This window comes from Periophthalmus magnuspinnatus, chromosome 13, assembly GCF_009829125.3.
Source record: "Periophthalmus magnuspinnatus isolate fPerMag1 chromosome 13, fPerMag1.2.pri, whole genome shotgun sequence".
Classification (NCBI taxonomy): Eukaryota; Metazoa; Chordata; class Actinopteri; order Gobiiformes; family Gobiidae; genus Periophthalmus; species Periophthalmus magnuspinnatus.
Window position 1 is genome coordinate 20,284,199 of NC_047138.1, and position 15,918 is coordinate 20,300,116.

General features: G+C 39.5%; 1 protein-coding gene across 2 annotated transcripts in view; it reads left to right on the forward strand.

Annotated features, from left to right (window-relative positions):
- robo1 (roundabout, axon guidance receptor, homolog 1 (Drosophila)) overlaps nt 1-15,918 on the forward strand; it is a 315,801-nt gene that overhangs the window by 266,438 nt on the left and 33,445 nt on the right. For both annotated transcript variants that reach the window (XM_055226042.1, XM_055226043.1), the window contains exons 15-18: nt 2,146-2,267; nt 6,040-6,211; nt 9,394-9,594; nt 14,576-14,602. In XM_055226042.1, the coding sequence (XP_055082017.1) occupies nt 2,146-2,267; nt 6,040-6,211; nt 9,394-9,594; nt 14,576-14,602 (522 nt within the window). The remainder of the gene's footprint in view (nt 1-2,145; nt 2,268-6,039; nt 6,212-9,393; nt 9,595-14,575; nt 14,603-15,918) is intronic.

Genomic DNA, 15,918 nt, shown 5'->3' on the forward strand with positions numbered 1-15,918 from the left:
TGTGTACTTTCTCCCCTGCTCTTCTCTCTGTACACCAACTGCTGCACCTCCAGCCACGACTCCGTCAAACTGGTTAAGTTTGCGGATGACACCACCCTTATTGGACTCATCTTGGATGGCGATGAGTCTGCCTACAGGAGGGAGGTGGACCGGCTGGTGTCCTGGTGCAGCAGCAACAACCTGGAGCTTAACGCCCAGAAGACAGTGGAGATGATTGTGGACTTCAGGAAAGTCACAGCCCCCCTGCCTCCCCTCACCCTGACGAACTCCCCATCACCACTGTGGACTCTTTCCGCTTCCTGGGCACCTGCATCACCCAGGATCTCAAGTGGGAGCCAACCATCAGCTCCCTCATCAAGAAAGCCCATCACAGGATGTTCCACCTGCGGCAGCTGAGGAAACGCAAGCTGCCAGTCCAGATGATGGTGCAGTTTTACACGGCCATCATTGAGTCCATCCTCACCTCCTCCATCACTGTGTGGTTCGCTGGGGCCACTGCCAGGGACAGACAGAGACTGCAGCGCATTGTGCGCTCTGCTGAGAAGGTGATAACACTGGCCACTTTAATAAGTCATGTTTGCACTGTTGTTCTGATGCTGCTGTTGTATATATTTTCTACCTTGAAGTATTTTATTTGATTTTTAAGCATTTTTTTTTTTACTTCGTGCATGCCCTTATTTGTATTTGTATTTATTCAGTGTGTTTTTATGTTTTTATGTTGCACTTTATCACCAAAATAAGTTCCTAGTTTGTGAACTGTGTTCACAAACAATGGCAATAAAAGGATTTTGATTCTGAATCTGATATTAATGTCACTTATTCTAACTCTCCCTCCTCTTTACAGTTTATGCTCAAACTGAAATTCCACTGACTCATTCTAAATTCAAAACAAAATCGTGAATTGAAAACATATTAATTATCCATGGGTTTTCTACCACATTTGTAAATGTTTTGTACTGTTTCCAGAATCCTCCACAGTTCCCGCTGTGCAAATGGAGTGCGCATACACTTTCTGTTTTTCACACAGGATATTTCAAAACGACTGTCTGATATGAAAGCGTCCTAATTATCCGTTAGCGCTTTGTTCTGTATCGCGGTCCAGACTCACGGAGAGATAAAGAGCACAGTTTGACAGAGGAGGGGGGGGGGGGGGGGGCTACACTGTAAAAAACATACATATGTGTATAATGTACAATCTACAGAACTGAAATGATTTGAATTTTGAATGTTAATGTTAATTAATGTTTTTAATGTTAATCTGGACAGCAGTGTTGGCTTGTTTGGATTTATTTACTTCACATTATTTTGATAGGGTTGCTGGTTCAAATCTTGGTTGAAGAATATACTATTGTTGTGTCCCTGGGCAAAATACCAGGTACAATGTTGTGCGGTTGGTGTTACAGGAAGGGTATCCAGTGTAGACAAAAGTGGAAAGATGAAAACATAAAAAAATAATTAATAAATAAAGTGTGTGGCAATGTATTAAATAGTAATAATATGTGTGAAGATAATATGCCAGAATCATGTGTAATAATAACATGTGAGGATCATGTGTAATAACATGTGTGAGGATCATGTGTAATAAAAATATGTGTGAGGATCATGTGTAATAATAACGTGTGATGATCATGTGTAATAACATGTGTGAGGGTCATGTGTTAAGATCATGTGTGGGGATCATGTGTCAGCTCAGAGCGGAAATATTGACTGCTCTTGTTTTAAGTTTTATTTCATCATACTTTATTCATAATAATAAAATATAAAGGTTCAATCGTCAAGTCAAGAGAGAAGTAGGAATCTCAATCTAATGTATTAGATGTACATTTAAATATGCTACATGTGTCTTTATATGTTTTTGAGAGCCTATTTCTATTCACTTGCTGTTCTTAAACTGTGTTGCAACACTGGGATTTCCCCACTGTGGGACATATAAAGGTTATCTTATCTTATTTTTTATTATTGTTATTATTATGTTTTTAATTTATTTAATGTCATTTCTTTTCTGTTTTTTCACTGCAGTATTCTAATATAATATTGTGTAACCTTTTGTACAGACAGAATGTTTTGCAGCTAAATAAAATAAGAACTCTCTGGAATCAGGCGTAAATGTGCCAGTTTTAAAGGTGTTCTGTTCTTTTGTCCCAGCCCCCAGCGCCCCACCCCGCGACGTCACGGTAACAGAGAGCGGAGACAACGGGACAGCCATCCTGGTCTCCTGGCAACCGCCTCCGGAAGACGAGAGGAACGGGCTGGTCCAGGAGTACAAGGTAAACATGGAGGGAGGGGTAGATGGGAGGAAGAGAAAAGGAGGGACAGAACAGAAAGAGTAAGGAGGAGGAGAAAGAGAACAGGGCAGAGGGAGAGAGAGGAGGGGAAGAACAGCAAGAAGTATAGTAGAGGAGATGGAGAAAGAGAGGAAGGGGAGAAAAAGGAGGGGAAGAAGAGGGGAGGAGAAAACGGAGAGAGAGGAGTGGGATACAGAGATAGAGGGAGGCAGAAAGACAATGGGGTAGAAGGAGCAAGGGAGAGGGATATGAGGGAGAAAATGGGGAGAAAGAGTTAAAGCGAGAGGGATAATATTAGGAGGAGAAAGGGAAAAGTTAGAGGGGAGATAAAAGAGAGAAAGGAGGAAGATAGAGGAGGGGCAGAATAACGGAGAGGCAAGAGGAAGGGAGGAAGTGAGAGGGGAGGGGGAGCAAGATAAAAAGTTACAGTGAGAGAGAGAGAATGGGGAGGAGGAGGGAGAGGAGTGGAGCAGAAAAAGAGAGAGAGGATGGGGAATAGGAGGGAGAGAGTGTGAGAGAGAGAGAGAGAGGGGGATGGCGGACGGGGAGGGAGAGAGAAGAGACTCCAGGGATAATGCACCAAATTCACCTTTGTGTTCCTTGTCAGACAGCTGTGAGGAGAGAGAAAGTATAAGTGAGAGAGAGAGAGGTGAATGAGAAGAACATCCAGGGGGTTAACGGGAAGTGTGTGAGAAGTGTGCCATCTGGTGGTGTCAGTAATTATTGCGATTAGCATTTTGTGCAGGATTACAGCACATGCTCGGCACTGTAAGATGTTCCAGTGTTCCTTGTTATCTCTCATGCGGATTCCACATAGAACATGAAAACACACCAACAGAATATCATTAAATGTCAGCAATAAGTGAAGCAGCACATCCCATAATTACTCAAATATGCTATTACTACTATTACTAAATAAATTCTGCCATTCTCATGTTATTTAAAGATCCCATATTAGGCTATTCTCTGATCTCTGTTCTAATGTTTCCTCATTACAAACATACCTGGAGTTGTGTTTTGTTTCATTCACACATGTTTAATATACAAACTTTTCATATTTATATCACTTGTGTGCAAAATGGGACTTTTAATGCCTACTTTTGCTAAACTCCTAAAAGTCAACTATACTGCTTTCCAATTTGGCCAAATCTGTGGAAAACCTAGCTTATTATGGTGATTTCACAGGTAAAGCTGTGTGCTACTGGATTCATTTCATGCTTTTTAAACCAGTAATTCCCCATAACCTTGAGCTTTTAAAGGTTCTATATTATGTGAAGTGGACTCTCATAGGCTTGGTGGTAGTTTTCAATTTACCAGCTACCATTTACCTTTAGTTCAGTAGAGTTTAGCAATTCCAGGGTTGAAATCATCCAAATGATTATAGTGAAGGTGTATGGAGTTTAAAAACACAGTGGAGCACATCCTTTATTACCACATGACATCACAATGTGGGACAGAGTGTTTTCTGTTTGAGAGTAGAAATCAGCCTGAATATGCTGACTTTGTGTATTAAAAATGTGTGAATGAAGCAAAACACAACTCCAGGTCTGTTTGTGATGAAGAAACAATGGAACAGAAAATAGAGTAATATGGGCCCTTTAAAGTACATGCATAGCAAAAAGATTATTTGTATTTATTTTTAATGCCACAGCAACTGAAATTGATTCATTTAATAAATAAATACATCTAAAATTAATAAAAAATTTTCCATAAGTGAAATACTAGTAAAAAGTACGCTCTGTCCACAATGGCACCCGGCAACCTTACTCTTAGTGTCTCTACTTCCTGTCCAGTTTTCTCTCTATGAGACTTTTGTAAAGTCACACCAAAGTTAATAAATATTTAAAGGTGGGTTAGGGATCAGAGGTTAGGGGATCATGGTCAGACAGAGGACAGGACCTGCGGGTGGATGTCACTGGCAAAATGCTAAACATTACACACATAAAATTAATACTTCACCAGAGACACTTTTGTGTTTCGAAAGAGAGATGTTTGTGTCTGAAAGCTAATGCTAATGCTAATTTTGAGTACAAGGTGTAGTCTTTATTTTTATTTATCTGACTTTGAATCGGTTGTTTATTTTTACCTGTCAAATCAAGTTCAAACAGGTTAGGCATTTTGATTAGTTACTTGTGCAATAAAAATGTTTTCCACCAATATCTATAGCTGATAAATCCCATCTTATTTTGTATTACATTACCAACCAATTCCCATCCCATGTTCTCCCGGTACATTTCAAGCCTGTATTTGGTCCATTCTATGCGGGGGCAGGAATGGTTGCAATAGCTCCACTCTGGGGGTCTGTAGGAGGCTGTGGATTGGGTTATCCGCCTGGTCATTGGTTTTCATTGGTATAGGAGCTGCTTTGACACATGTTATGGCTACACTGGCTAACACTGGTGCTATTTTGAACAAGGGTAGTAAAAGAAAAAGTATATGGTAGAATGGCGTATATGTCTGTAGGTATTAGCACAATGGCTATTCTGTGTTATGGAGGGCTGTAAAGGGGAGATGGAAGACTGGATTTACTGGTAGTGGTAATGGTATTACACCTATAGCTCAGTGTATGGTGTTTTGGAATGAGATTTTTTTTTATCTTGGTTAGTTTGTGGGTAATTGAATTGTGGGATCATTTTGAGGTCAGAAGAAAAAAAAAGGGGGGGATTTTTTTGTAGCTTGAGTATGGTTAAAGTTTGGCTAGGCATAAGCTGTCTGTAAAGTTAGCAACAGATATTTGCTATAGTGTGGGCCAAAAATGTCCTATATAACACAAAATTAACTCTTGTGAGCTTTAAGCCATGTCATAATGCTATTACGTCCTCAAAAACATATCTGTAGTTGTGTTTTGTTTCATTCACACATGTTTGAGTAACCCTTTATTATTAGTCTGTCTACATCTCCAAAGTTCAAAATGCTCTGTTCCACCTTGTGATGTCATGAAGTGGTAGTTTTCAAGTTAACAGCAACATTTTACTTAAAGTTCAGTTGAGATTGGCAATTCCACAGCTGAAATCATCCAAATGATTCTAGTGAAGGTTTATGAAGTTTAAAAACGCAGTGAAGCACTTCCTGTATTATCACAGGACATCACAAGTTTTCATCATAGTGCTGTCAGTTTGAGAGAAGAACAATGCACGGTTTGTGTGTTAAACGTGTGTGAATGAAAGAAAACACAAACTCCAGGTTTGTTTATGAGGAAACATATTAGGACAGGTCAGAAAGCAGCGTGATATGGGACCCTCAACAAACTTTATAACTAAAAGTTACCAAAAGTCTCATTAGATTTTTGGTAATAATATCCCAGGTTGAAATTACTTGCAAGAGAAAAAAGGAGTATATGTTGTTATTACTTATTATTATTACTTTTAATTACTTTAACTGATCAACTGCACCACTTACATCCTGAAGTTTAGCTGTTAGTGATTTAATTAAGAGCCAAAATGGTGGATTTAATAGACCCAGACACAGGTTGGGGCAGTGAAGAGGAGATGGAGAGGCTGAGGAGGCTGATTTTGCTGCTGTGGTGAAGATGGGTCTGAGTAGGGTTGTAACTGAAATGCTAGGGGAGAGAGAGAGTACAATTACCCGAATATAGTGAAAGCTGATTGGTTGTGTGGTAAAGGACGCAGGCTGTGATTGGCTAACAGTGACAGACAGTGAAGAAATCCTGCTCCTGCCTGAATTTACATCCTGTTTTCTATGTATAAATATATGCATCTTTTTGACCGATTTGTGACGAGTTTTGTGTTTTCAGATCTGGTGCTTGGGAAATGAGAGCCGCTATCACATAAACCGCACAGTCGACGGGTCCACGCTGTCCGTGCTCATTCCCGGTCTGGCCACTGGGGTGCGTTACAGCGTGGAGGTGGCAGCCAGCACTGGAGCGGGGCCAGGGGTCAAGAGTGAGATCACGTACTTCCAACTTGGTATGTACCACATCGCAAAATGAGGAGGACTTTTTTTCCCCATGCTTTTTTCAAGTTTAAACTAACATGAACTAACAAGTTTAAACTAAATGATGTTACATGATAGACCTATAGCAAAAAAACAACTTTAAAATAGAATTAAAATAAATGAGAAATATAAAAGTCAAGCTCTTGTAAAGTGTAAGTTTAAAACAATGAAATTAAATTATAAAATTAAACAAAATGCCAGAGTTTGGTTTAGCTTTTTTATGAATCTATAAGACTAAAAGATTCAGACAAAAGTGCAACGTCTGGTTTTAAATACAGTGGTTCCTTGTTTATTGCGGGGGTTACGTTCTAAAATTAACCTGCAACAGGCAAAATCCGCAAAGTTGTCAGCTTTATTTTTTGCAATTATTATATATGTTGCAAAACCCCTCACCACACACTTTATACACTTTTTACACTCAGACAGGCATTAACATTTTCTCCCATTTCTCTCTTGTTTAATTAATTAATAGTGACTCACGCATATTTCATAGTTCCTCTGACTGTGCCTCTTTATCCTGCAGTGTCGATCGAATATTTATGTAGATTTGGCTGAACGCATTCTGTACTCTACAGGAGACACAGCACGGAAGAGACTGATTAACAATGGTCTATAGTCCTTTAGCCAATCAAGATGATGAATACAATGCGCATTCATACACTGTAAAAAAAAAAAAGCATATAAAATTGCACTAAAAAAAATCTGTGAATCAGTGAGACCGCGAAAGGTGAACCATGATATAGCGAGGGACCACTGTAATTGGAAATATAGTAAATAGTGTTAACTCTTTGATCAGAAGTCAGCATTGTGTCCACGGCCAAGACACTTCCATCACCCACTCCAGATACAGTAATGTAGCTGCTTGTTGTAAAATTGGGCATCTGGCATAAAATTCTAATGTTCTTGTTTATTGAATTCACTTTGTATGTAGAAAGTGAATTTAAAAGTTTGAAAGCTCGGGGCTAATCAGCTCTGTGGTAACTAATGACCACAAGACTTATACTTTTATTTAAAATAAATGCGTTTCTGAACATGTGTAATTTGTACATCATTATAGACCTTATAACCATTTATTTTGTGATGTATAGTTATAGTTAGTTATATAATGTAACTTAAAGGTCCTGTACGTGCTTTTTTTTATAAAATGTGTCTTGCAGTACAGATTTATTGTACAAGGTGCTCTTGAGGTCAAAATAAGTTCACTGAGTGCTCTCTGCATCTAATTACAAAGTGCTTTATTGCCCAATAAGCAGGAAGTGCACGGTTAGTATGCTAGTTGTTGTTACCATTACAGTCATGGCAAAACTCCACTCTGGTCTCTGAAAGGAGGAATACCTTTGGATCACTGGAAACTGTGTAAACTCAATCAGTTCTGTTTTTCTTGTTTTTAAGACGATAGTAATCAGGTAGAGCGCCTTTAAACTGTTCCCAGTAGCTTACACAAACACTCATTGTTGCATTGTGCTAATGTAGCTTTGAATGTTCCTGCCTGAGGAGACGATTACGCACAAAATGAACTGACAAATCATCATGGCATAAATCCACCGGCCTTTTCATTTCACTGAGCCTACGCCAAGTCCACACAATTACACAGGTACTTTTGTAACCCAAGCTAACGCGTTCAAGACCCAACCTGCCTACCCTTTCAACACTTACACAGCAACGGAGGGATTAAGTACTGTAAACATTGCCGGGATAACCAGCAAATTTTATAAATTTGACTGAATGGGACTTTTGGGGAAATGACTGTGTTCAATGACTGTGTTTGAATCAAAATTAAAAGAAAAAATTGTCAATCACAGTGCACAGCCGTCTCACGCTAACCTACTAAGATTACGTTTATGATGATGCAAGATGTTCATTATGTAATCTGATCATGCTGTTGTTAGGTCCTTGGGCAAGGCACTTTACCCACCAGGACAAAGTATGATGGTGCTGTTGTGGGTGAGTGGTGACTGTTGGGTCAGATCAGCAGCCACTTCTTTGCCAGTTCATCACTGGTCAGCTGTGGCTAGTGATGTACTTTTAAGAGCCAATGGAAAATGCAATGGGGGAAAAAATGAGATAGTGTTCAAACTAATTGGTAAAATTATATAAAGATGTTTTAAATTTGTAGTATGTGATAGTTGTGAGCCCCAAGTATATAACTGCAATTTGTTCTGGTAAAACAATCTTGTCCTTGGAATTGTACTATATTTTGAAAGATTTACCAAAGACAAAAAAGTTCTAGAAGGGATTCTCATACTAATGTTTGACAGGTATTGATACTAAAAATAGTCCCATTCACAAGACAGAAACAAACCTTTCCTGAATAGCTTTAGAATGATCTTGAACTGTATCAAAACAAGTATAAGACTACATAGACTAGTACACACCCATGGACCTCTATGGAACTTACCTGGACCATTGAGGGATTACACAGATATAAGGCCACAAATGGAAAAATAATAGAAAGTACTAAGATTGCAAAATAGATTTTTTTTTAGCTTTCTCCCATGTTATGACATTGTTCCCTCATCAAAAAACATGCCTGAAGAGGTTTTAGATGTCATCCTTGCATGTTTGAGTAATTTAGTGATCTTTCTTGGGCTCTATTCAACCCCTCCTTACAGTTAGCTATAAGATTTTGTACAATGCTCCGCTCACAAATCTACGTCACCCATGCTCCTACACAATAATTCTCCAGAAATATACAAAAACATGATACAAATCTGTACAGAGCAACTTGACAAACCTGATGTGATGTGCAGTAGTTTCACTGGTGGGGTACACACTGTATTGTATTGCACTCTGAAGGGGGGCTGACTTAGTGTGGAGAGCAAAGGGAGGGGAGAGAGTGTCAAAATGAAAGTGAATCTTATAAAACATGTTCCTACATTGCATAGCATTTTCAAAACAATAAAAAGTAACACGGTGATCTAAACATGTTACGGGTCACTGTTCATACCCCATAGAAATGAAATGCTCCCTCTTTAATCTTGAAAATCACATTATATTGTCTGAAGAAAGAGTGTTTTTTATTATCATCGTGGTATTCATATCAAGTGTATTCCTTAGTATTGAAATCGAGTTTGAAATTTTAGTATGGTCACAACACTACTGTAAAAGCATACCTCTGAACCATCTCTCTCTCCTCTTATGTCCTTCCTCGTAGACTCCTCTGGTCGGATGACGGAGGGGGTGAACGGCGGTAACCCACTGTCGCAGCAGATCTCCGATGTGGTGAAGCAGCCGGCGTTCATTGCGGGCATTGGTGCGGCCTGCTGGATCATCCTCATGGTCTTCAGCATCTGGCTCTACCGACACCGCAAGAAGAGGAGTGGTCTGTCCACTAGCTACGCAGGCATACGTAAAGGTACGCGACGAATCCAGGACTGTACCAGGGTTAAACCAGGATTAAACCAGGGCTTAACTGGGTGTCTAAACTGGTACTGAACAAGAAGAACTAAACAAAGAATAAAACAGGTCAAAAGAAGTACTAAACCATAACCACCCAGTTCTAAACCATGGGCAAATAAACCAGGATGAAAGCAAAGGCATACTTTTTAAAGGTGCTATACTACACGAAACCTACTCTTGTGAATTGTAAGCCATGTTATACTGTTTTTATCTTCTCAGAAACATACCTGGAGTTGTGTTTTGTTTCATTCACACACATCCGAGTAACCCTTTATTATTAGTCTGTCTATATCACCAAAGCTCTAAATGCTGTGTTCCACCTTGTGATGTCATAAAGTAGTAGTTTTAGTTAACAGCTAATTTTACCTTTAGTTCAGTAGAGATTGGCAATTCCAGGTCTGAAATAATCCAAATGATTCTAGTGAAGGTGTATGGACTTTGAAAATACAGTGGAGCACTTCCTGTGTTACCCCATGACATCACAAGGTGGAACAGACTGTTTTCTGCTTGAGAGAAGAACTTGTATGCTGTGTAGCTGTATTATAGTGGAGGAGTGAGAGAGCTGTGAGGCATTTGTTTCTTCTCATCATCCTGTCACTATGTCTCAGTTTGTGTAGAACGCTCTTAGCACCTCCCGTCTGACTGCGCCGGGAGAGAAATAAGGCTGCCTTCTCACAAAATGTCTGTATCAAGGCTGTGCTAGAAACCACAAACTTCAAGCTCGTGACTGTACTTGAGCTTCCTCCATGGTAGAAATACTGTTGCCCCATTCGCCTCCATTCCCACTAGAAGTTACACCTTATTCCGGAAGCTGCTATGGGCACCTCAATTGTCATTACCACATCAGAAACATCCACCGCCTCCGTCCCTCACTCACCCCACACACCACCGCCATCCTCATCCATAGCCTGGTCACTTCCCGTATTGACTACTGCAATTCTCTTCTGTTCGGACTCCCACAGAAATCACTCCATAAACTCCAACTGGTCCAAAACTCAGCTGCCCGCATTATCACACACACACCCTCCCATCACCACATCACACCTGTCCTGCAACAGCTCCACTGGCTCCCCATCACGCACCGCATACACTACAAAATCATACTCCTCACATACAAAGCTCTCCACAACCTGGCCCCTCCATACCTGTCTGACCTCATTCACATCTCCACACCTGCCCGCTCCCTCCACTCCTCCTCTTCCCTGCACCTCACTGTCCCTCCTGCCCGTCTTGTCACTATGGGGAGCAGAGCCTTCAGTTGCTCTGCTCCCCAGCTCTGGAACTCCCTCCCCCATGACCTCCGCAACACACACTCACTCCCACACTTCAAATCTAAACTCAAAACTCATCTGTTTAGAAAGGTCTTCTCACCCTGACCACTCTGACCATAACTGCTCTGTCTTTTAATCTATATTTGTTTTTAAATGTATTTTTAATCATTTTACATTGTTCAATTTGTATTGTGTATGTATGTATGTACGGCGACCTTGAGAGCCTTGAAAGGCGCCTAACAAATAAAATGTATTATTATTATTATTATTATTATTATTATTATTATTATTATTAGGGTTGTATTATTTTACATGGGGCTGATCTTGATAGTAAATCAGTTCTACAGAGGTGTTTTAAAGCCTCCAGAGAATCAGTGTTGACTTGTTGGTCACATGAACATAGAACATTTGGCACAACACTACTTTATATCAGATTTTAGCTCCAAAACTTTTTCCCAAATTCTCCATTTAAATGAATTGGATTTTTGCTTAACTGGAATTGCCAGCACAAAAAAAAGCACGGTTTAGTCACATTTACAGCAAAAGTGGCGGGGTCAAATAAGGTCAATACAATATCTTCTATACTACTGTAATAGTACTATACAACACACACCTGTTTACTCTTACTTGAGTATTTCCATGAACCACTATCTGTGGTTCTACTACACTTATATTACTTCTAGTAATTTTTTTCCATCCCACCCACCTGTGATACTGTGTTTGTTAAAATCATATAAAATTTAAAGGGGGCATATTAAAGAGGGGGTATTTTACTTCTGTGGAATATTAATTGCTAACACAAGTCCCCTGTCCCCTTGCTCTCTATGCTAAGCCACTTCCCTTTCAGATGTTGATGTTGTCAGATGACGCTGTGTACAGTTTTGCTTCATGTTTTTGTATTTTTATGAAGAATTGTCGTGTGGGAGCATGAGTGGGCGGAGCTTTGGGTTTTACTGCTAAGCATAAGGAGGGTTCAAATAGAAGAAATTGCTAGATTACATGCATGAATGAAATCTAAAACCTCTTCAGGCATGTTTTTGAAGAGAGACCAATTTTATTTAAAAAATAACATAGTAGAAAGCTCCAAAAAATCTATTTGCATAATACCCTCTCTTTAAACTCTTTTTGGGCAGCTATCTTTATGTGGGCTCTCTCCCCCTCTTACACTGGCCCCGGGCTCTACAGCTGCCTCCTCACAGCTTTACCTGTACAGCACTGCTCTACAATACAGGGATTTAGCTTTGGGTAACGCTAATCCCAAGCTGTCACTGGGAGGGCATCAGGCTTGATCAGATGGTAGTGGAATGCGGTCAGAGATAAGTCTTGAAAATCCATGTGCTGTGAGGTGGAGTCATTATGAGATAGAGGGAATTGACTTAGGAATTTGGTGAGTACACACGAGAGGAGAGAATGTAGCAATTGTCAGAGGACTTAAAGTCACTGTACCTGATTTTACTGTCTTAAAATTGTGTAAAACAAAACTAGTTCATTTAAAACAGTTTGCAGTAGTCCAGAGTTATTCCTCACCTACCCTATGCATTCAGAACACCCTAATTATTCACTACAAGTTTATTAGCACATTTTACAACTCTCAGAGACCATATTGCCTTTTTCTATTGATAAAACCTAACTTGAAAACCTTGAATTTTTACTGATGGTGGGCTTGCCTTTCCACAGATTTGAACTATAACATGGCCTTGTGAAGTCACCTATTGGCCGCATGGAGATTGAGGAGTTTAACGCCATAGTTATTAAATTGGCCCTATTGTGCCTGTGTGTAGTTATAATCTATGACACCGTGGACCATTATGTTATAATTTGCACATTTTAAACCACAATATTCATCTAAAATGAAATAAGTGTGCTGCTGCTCCATGTTAGAAAACCGCAGTGCCCAATTGGAGTTGACGTTGCCGTAAATATCATTACAAAACACACCGAATGTTGTCGGCATCCCCTATGGATTGCTGTACATCACACTAGCGAGCAGAACATTTTTTCGATTTGTACCAAAATGACTGCTCAACACTGCCAAATCCCACGAGTATCACTGATTAAGAAAACAAAACTGGAGAAGGAAGTAAGTACAGAACAGTGAGCGTGTACAGGTAGTGATGGAGGTATAAAGATTACTCCAACATGAATCACTCTAGATACAAATTCAGGTGGTCAGGGAGAAGAAACAACTTGAATATGGTCAAAAGCTCTGAAAAGTCCAGTTTGCAGATACTTCTTGGAAAACATTGGCAAAGCACAGGGAAAAAACACAGTTTGTTTCTTCCCCAATGCAGTATTGAGATTTTAACTTCACAGAACAAGGAAAAATTTCTACTTTCAAATTTTGAATTTTGATTTTGAAGTATTTGCCTTTTTAAATTTGAGTACTGTATAACTTTAACTGTAACATCTCATTTACATTTTTTTATTTATTTTTTTATTTTTTTATTTATCTTTTCATGTGATCTTGTTTTGTAGACAGTTTCATTTGGATTTAAATCATTCTTTGTTTAGTGTAGACCATGTTCAGATCTGATTTAGTTCTATTGACACAACTACTTAATTTAACACTTCAAAGGCATATTATTATTTGCCAATCTCCTCAAAGTCAAAGTGTTTCAAACAGTTCCTTGTACATGATACATTAAATGCACAATAGCCCACATTGCAGCACTAGCATAGCGACGTGCTAGCTGATCCCTGCGGGGGCCTCATCAACCAAAACAAACATGACCGCCGCACATGTCCAGGGCCAGGGCTAGGGCCACAGCAGGTACTTTGAAGACTTAATGCTGTTGTGTTTAGGAGACAGTGTGTGGGCTGTTGTTAGACTGAGAGCAGTGCTTGTTTTTACCAAATGTTCTTGAAAGCACCAGACCTCCTCCCACTACAGGACTAAAGGTCTGGTGCTTTCAAATTCAGTGTTGTAATTGTCAAGAAATATTCGATTCACTGTGTCTCTAAGTATTTATATGGAGACAAGGAATGGTGTGGTGAGCTCATGTGTTATTTTAGTCTGATATCTTATGCAAACATAAATTAATAAAGGACCCATATTACGCTATTATTATTATTATTATTTTTTATCTCTGTAATAATCTTTCGTCATGACAGACATACCTGGAGTTCTGTTTTATTTCATTCACACATGTTTAACACACAAAGCCTGCATATTTAGGCTCACTAGAATCATTTGGATAATTTCAGCCCTGGAATTGCCAATCCGTACTGAACTAAAGGTAAAAGGAGCTGTTAACTTGAAAACTACCACTGCATGACATCACAAGGTGGAACAGAGCATTTTGAGCTTTCAAGATGTAGCCGATAACTAATAATAAAGAGTTACTCAAACATGTGAATGAAACAAATAACAACGTTCTAACATGGCCTAAAGCTCACAAGAGTCAATTTCTCTCTGACCCTCTCCACTGCGCTCTCCACTGTCCCGCTGCATTGCGTGGGGGTGATGATGTGAGGGCTGACCCAAGCAGGGATTTGAATCGACAGCTGGGACAACACGTATCAAAGATGTACTTGGTTGGGGGGGATAGAGCGAGGAGAGTAGGAGGGGTGGGGGGTGGAGGGGTCATGAGGTCTTATGAATTGTAAATTATAAAGTGCTAGTTAGTGACTGTTTCTCTCTCTCTCTCTCTCTCTCTCTCTCCACAGTTCCATCGTTCACCTTCACTCCCACAGGTAAGCACAAACACATCTTTTATTTGTTTTTTATTTCATCCAACATCATTTTCACTTGTTTGGTGTATTTTTGTTTAGTAATTCCACTCCTTCTAAGCCTCATAAAAACATGTAATTTTGAAATTCAGTTTTGTGACATCACAGGTAAAAGTCCAGAGGTCACCTGCTCTGTTTTTAAATTATGTTAGCATGCCAAGAAAAGTTGCTAACCTTACCCATCGAATAGTAATTTCCTGTACTGCCAGTAGATGGCGGCTTAACCCCAATTCCTAGTATTGGAACGCACCTCTAGAAACAAGGTGTCTATTGTTAAAAAAATAGCCATGGTTTTAAGTTTTGAAACATGAAATACCAAAGCAAAGACACTCAAGAGCCTGTTTAAACGCCAAGTTAGGTGTCTTGCCCAAGGGCACCATGTCACAATTGAACCCCCCAACTTTTAAGCTACAAGAATAAGCAAACACTATTTCTTTGGATTATTCATATTAGAATAATTTTGATGATATGTTTTGATGTAACATGACTTAAAGAAACATTCACCAATTCTAGCGTTTTACCGTCTGGTTGTTGGGCCATTGCTTAACCTCCTACAACACAATCTCCTCATGTAAATAAATAATAAAATGTTGTGCCAAAGTGTCTCAGATATCTCTCATTTATTTTGATGAGATAGCTTACAGCAGATAGAAGCTCTGCACTGATATGAACCCACTGTCTCCCATGGGTGCCTTTGTTCAGTAGGTGCTCCGGGGCTGCTTGGGTGTTGCCTGAATATGCAAATGAGCATACGCAGACGAGTGTTTGCATGTGGTTCTATGGCTGTTCAGTTTTACCTGCAGGATACAGACTGGTGTGTGTAGACCAATACAAACCTTCTTTAGACTGTTGCACGCATCTGGACCATAGACACAAGTATAAAGGATACTCTCTTTTATTTTGCTTAAGGATAATTCTAAACAAAACAAAACAACTGCCACTTTCCAGTTTCATCAGAACACGACATATTAAAGGAACTGTATGTAAACGTTTTTGATTTTAAAGGTCCTATGTTACACAAAACTGACTCCTGTGAGCTTTAATCCATGTTATAATGATGTTCCCTCCTCAAAAACATACCTGGAGTTGTGTTTTGTTTCATTGACACATGTTTGAGTAACCCTTTATTATTAGTCTGTTTACATCTCCAAAGTTCAAAATGCTCTGTTCCACCTTGTGATTATCATGAAGCGGTAGTTTTCAAGTTAACAGTTCCTTTTACCTTTAGTTCAACTCCTCCATTAGTTCTGTAGGGCTAAAATAATCTAAATGATTCTAGT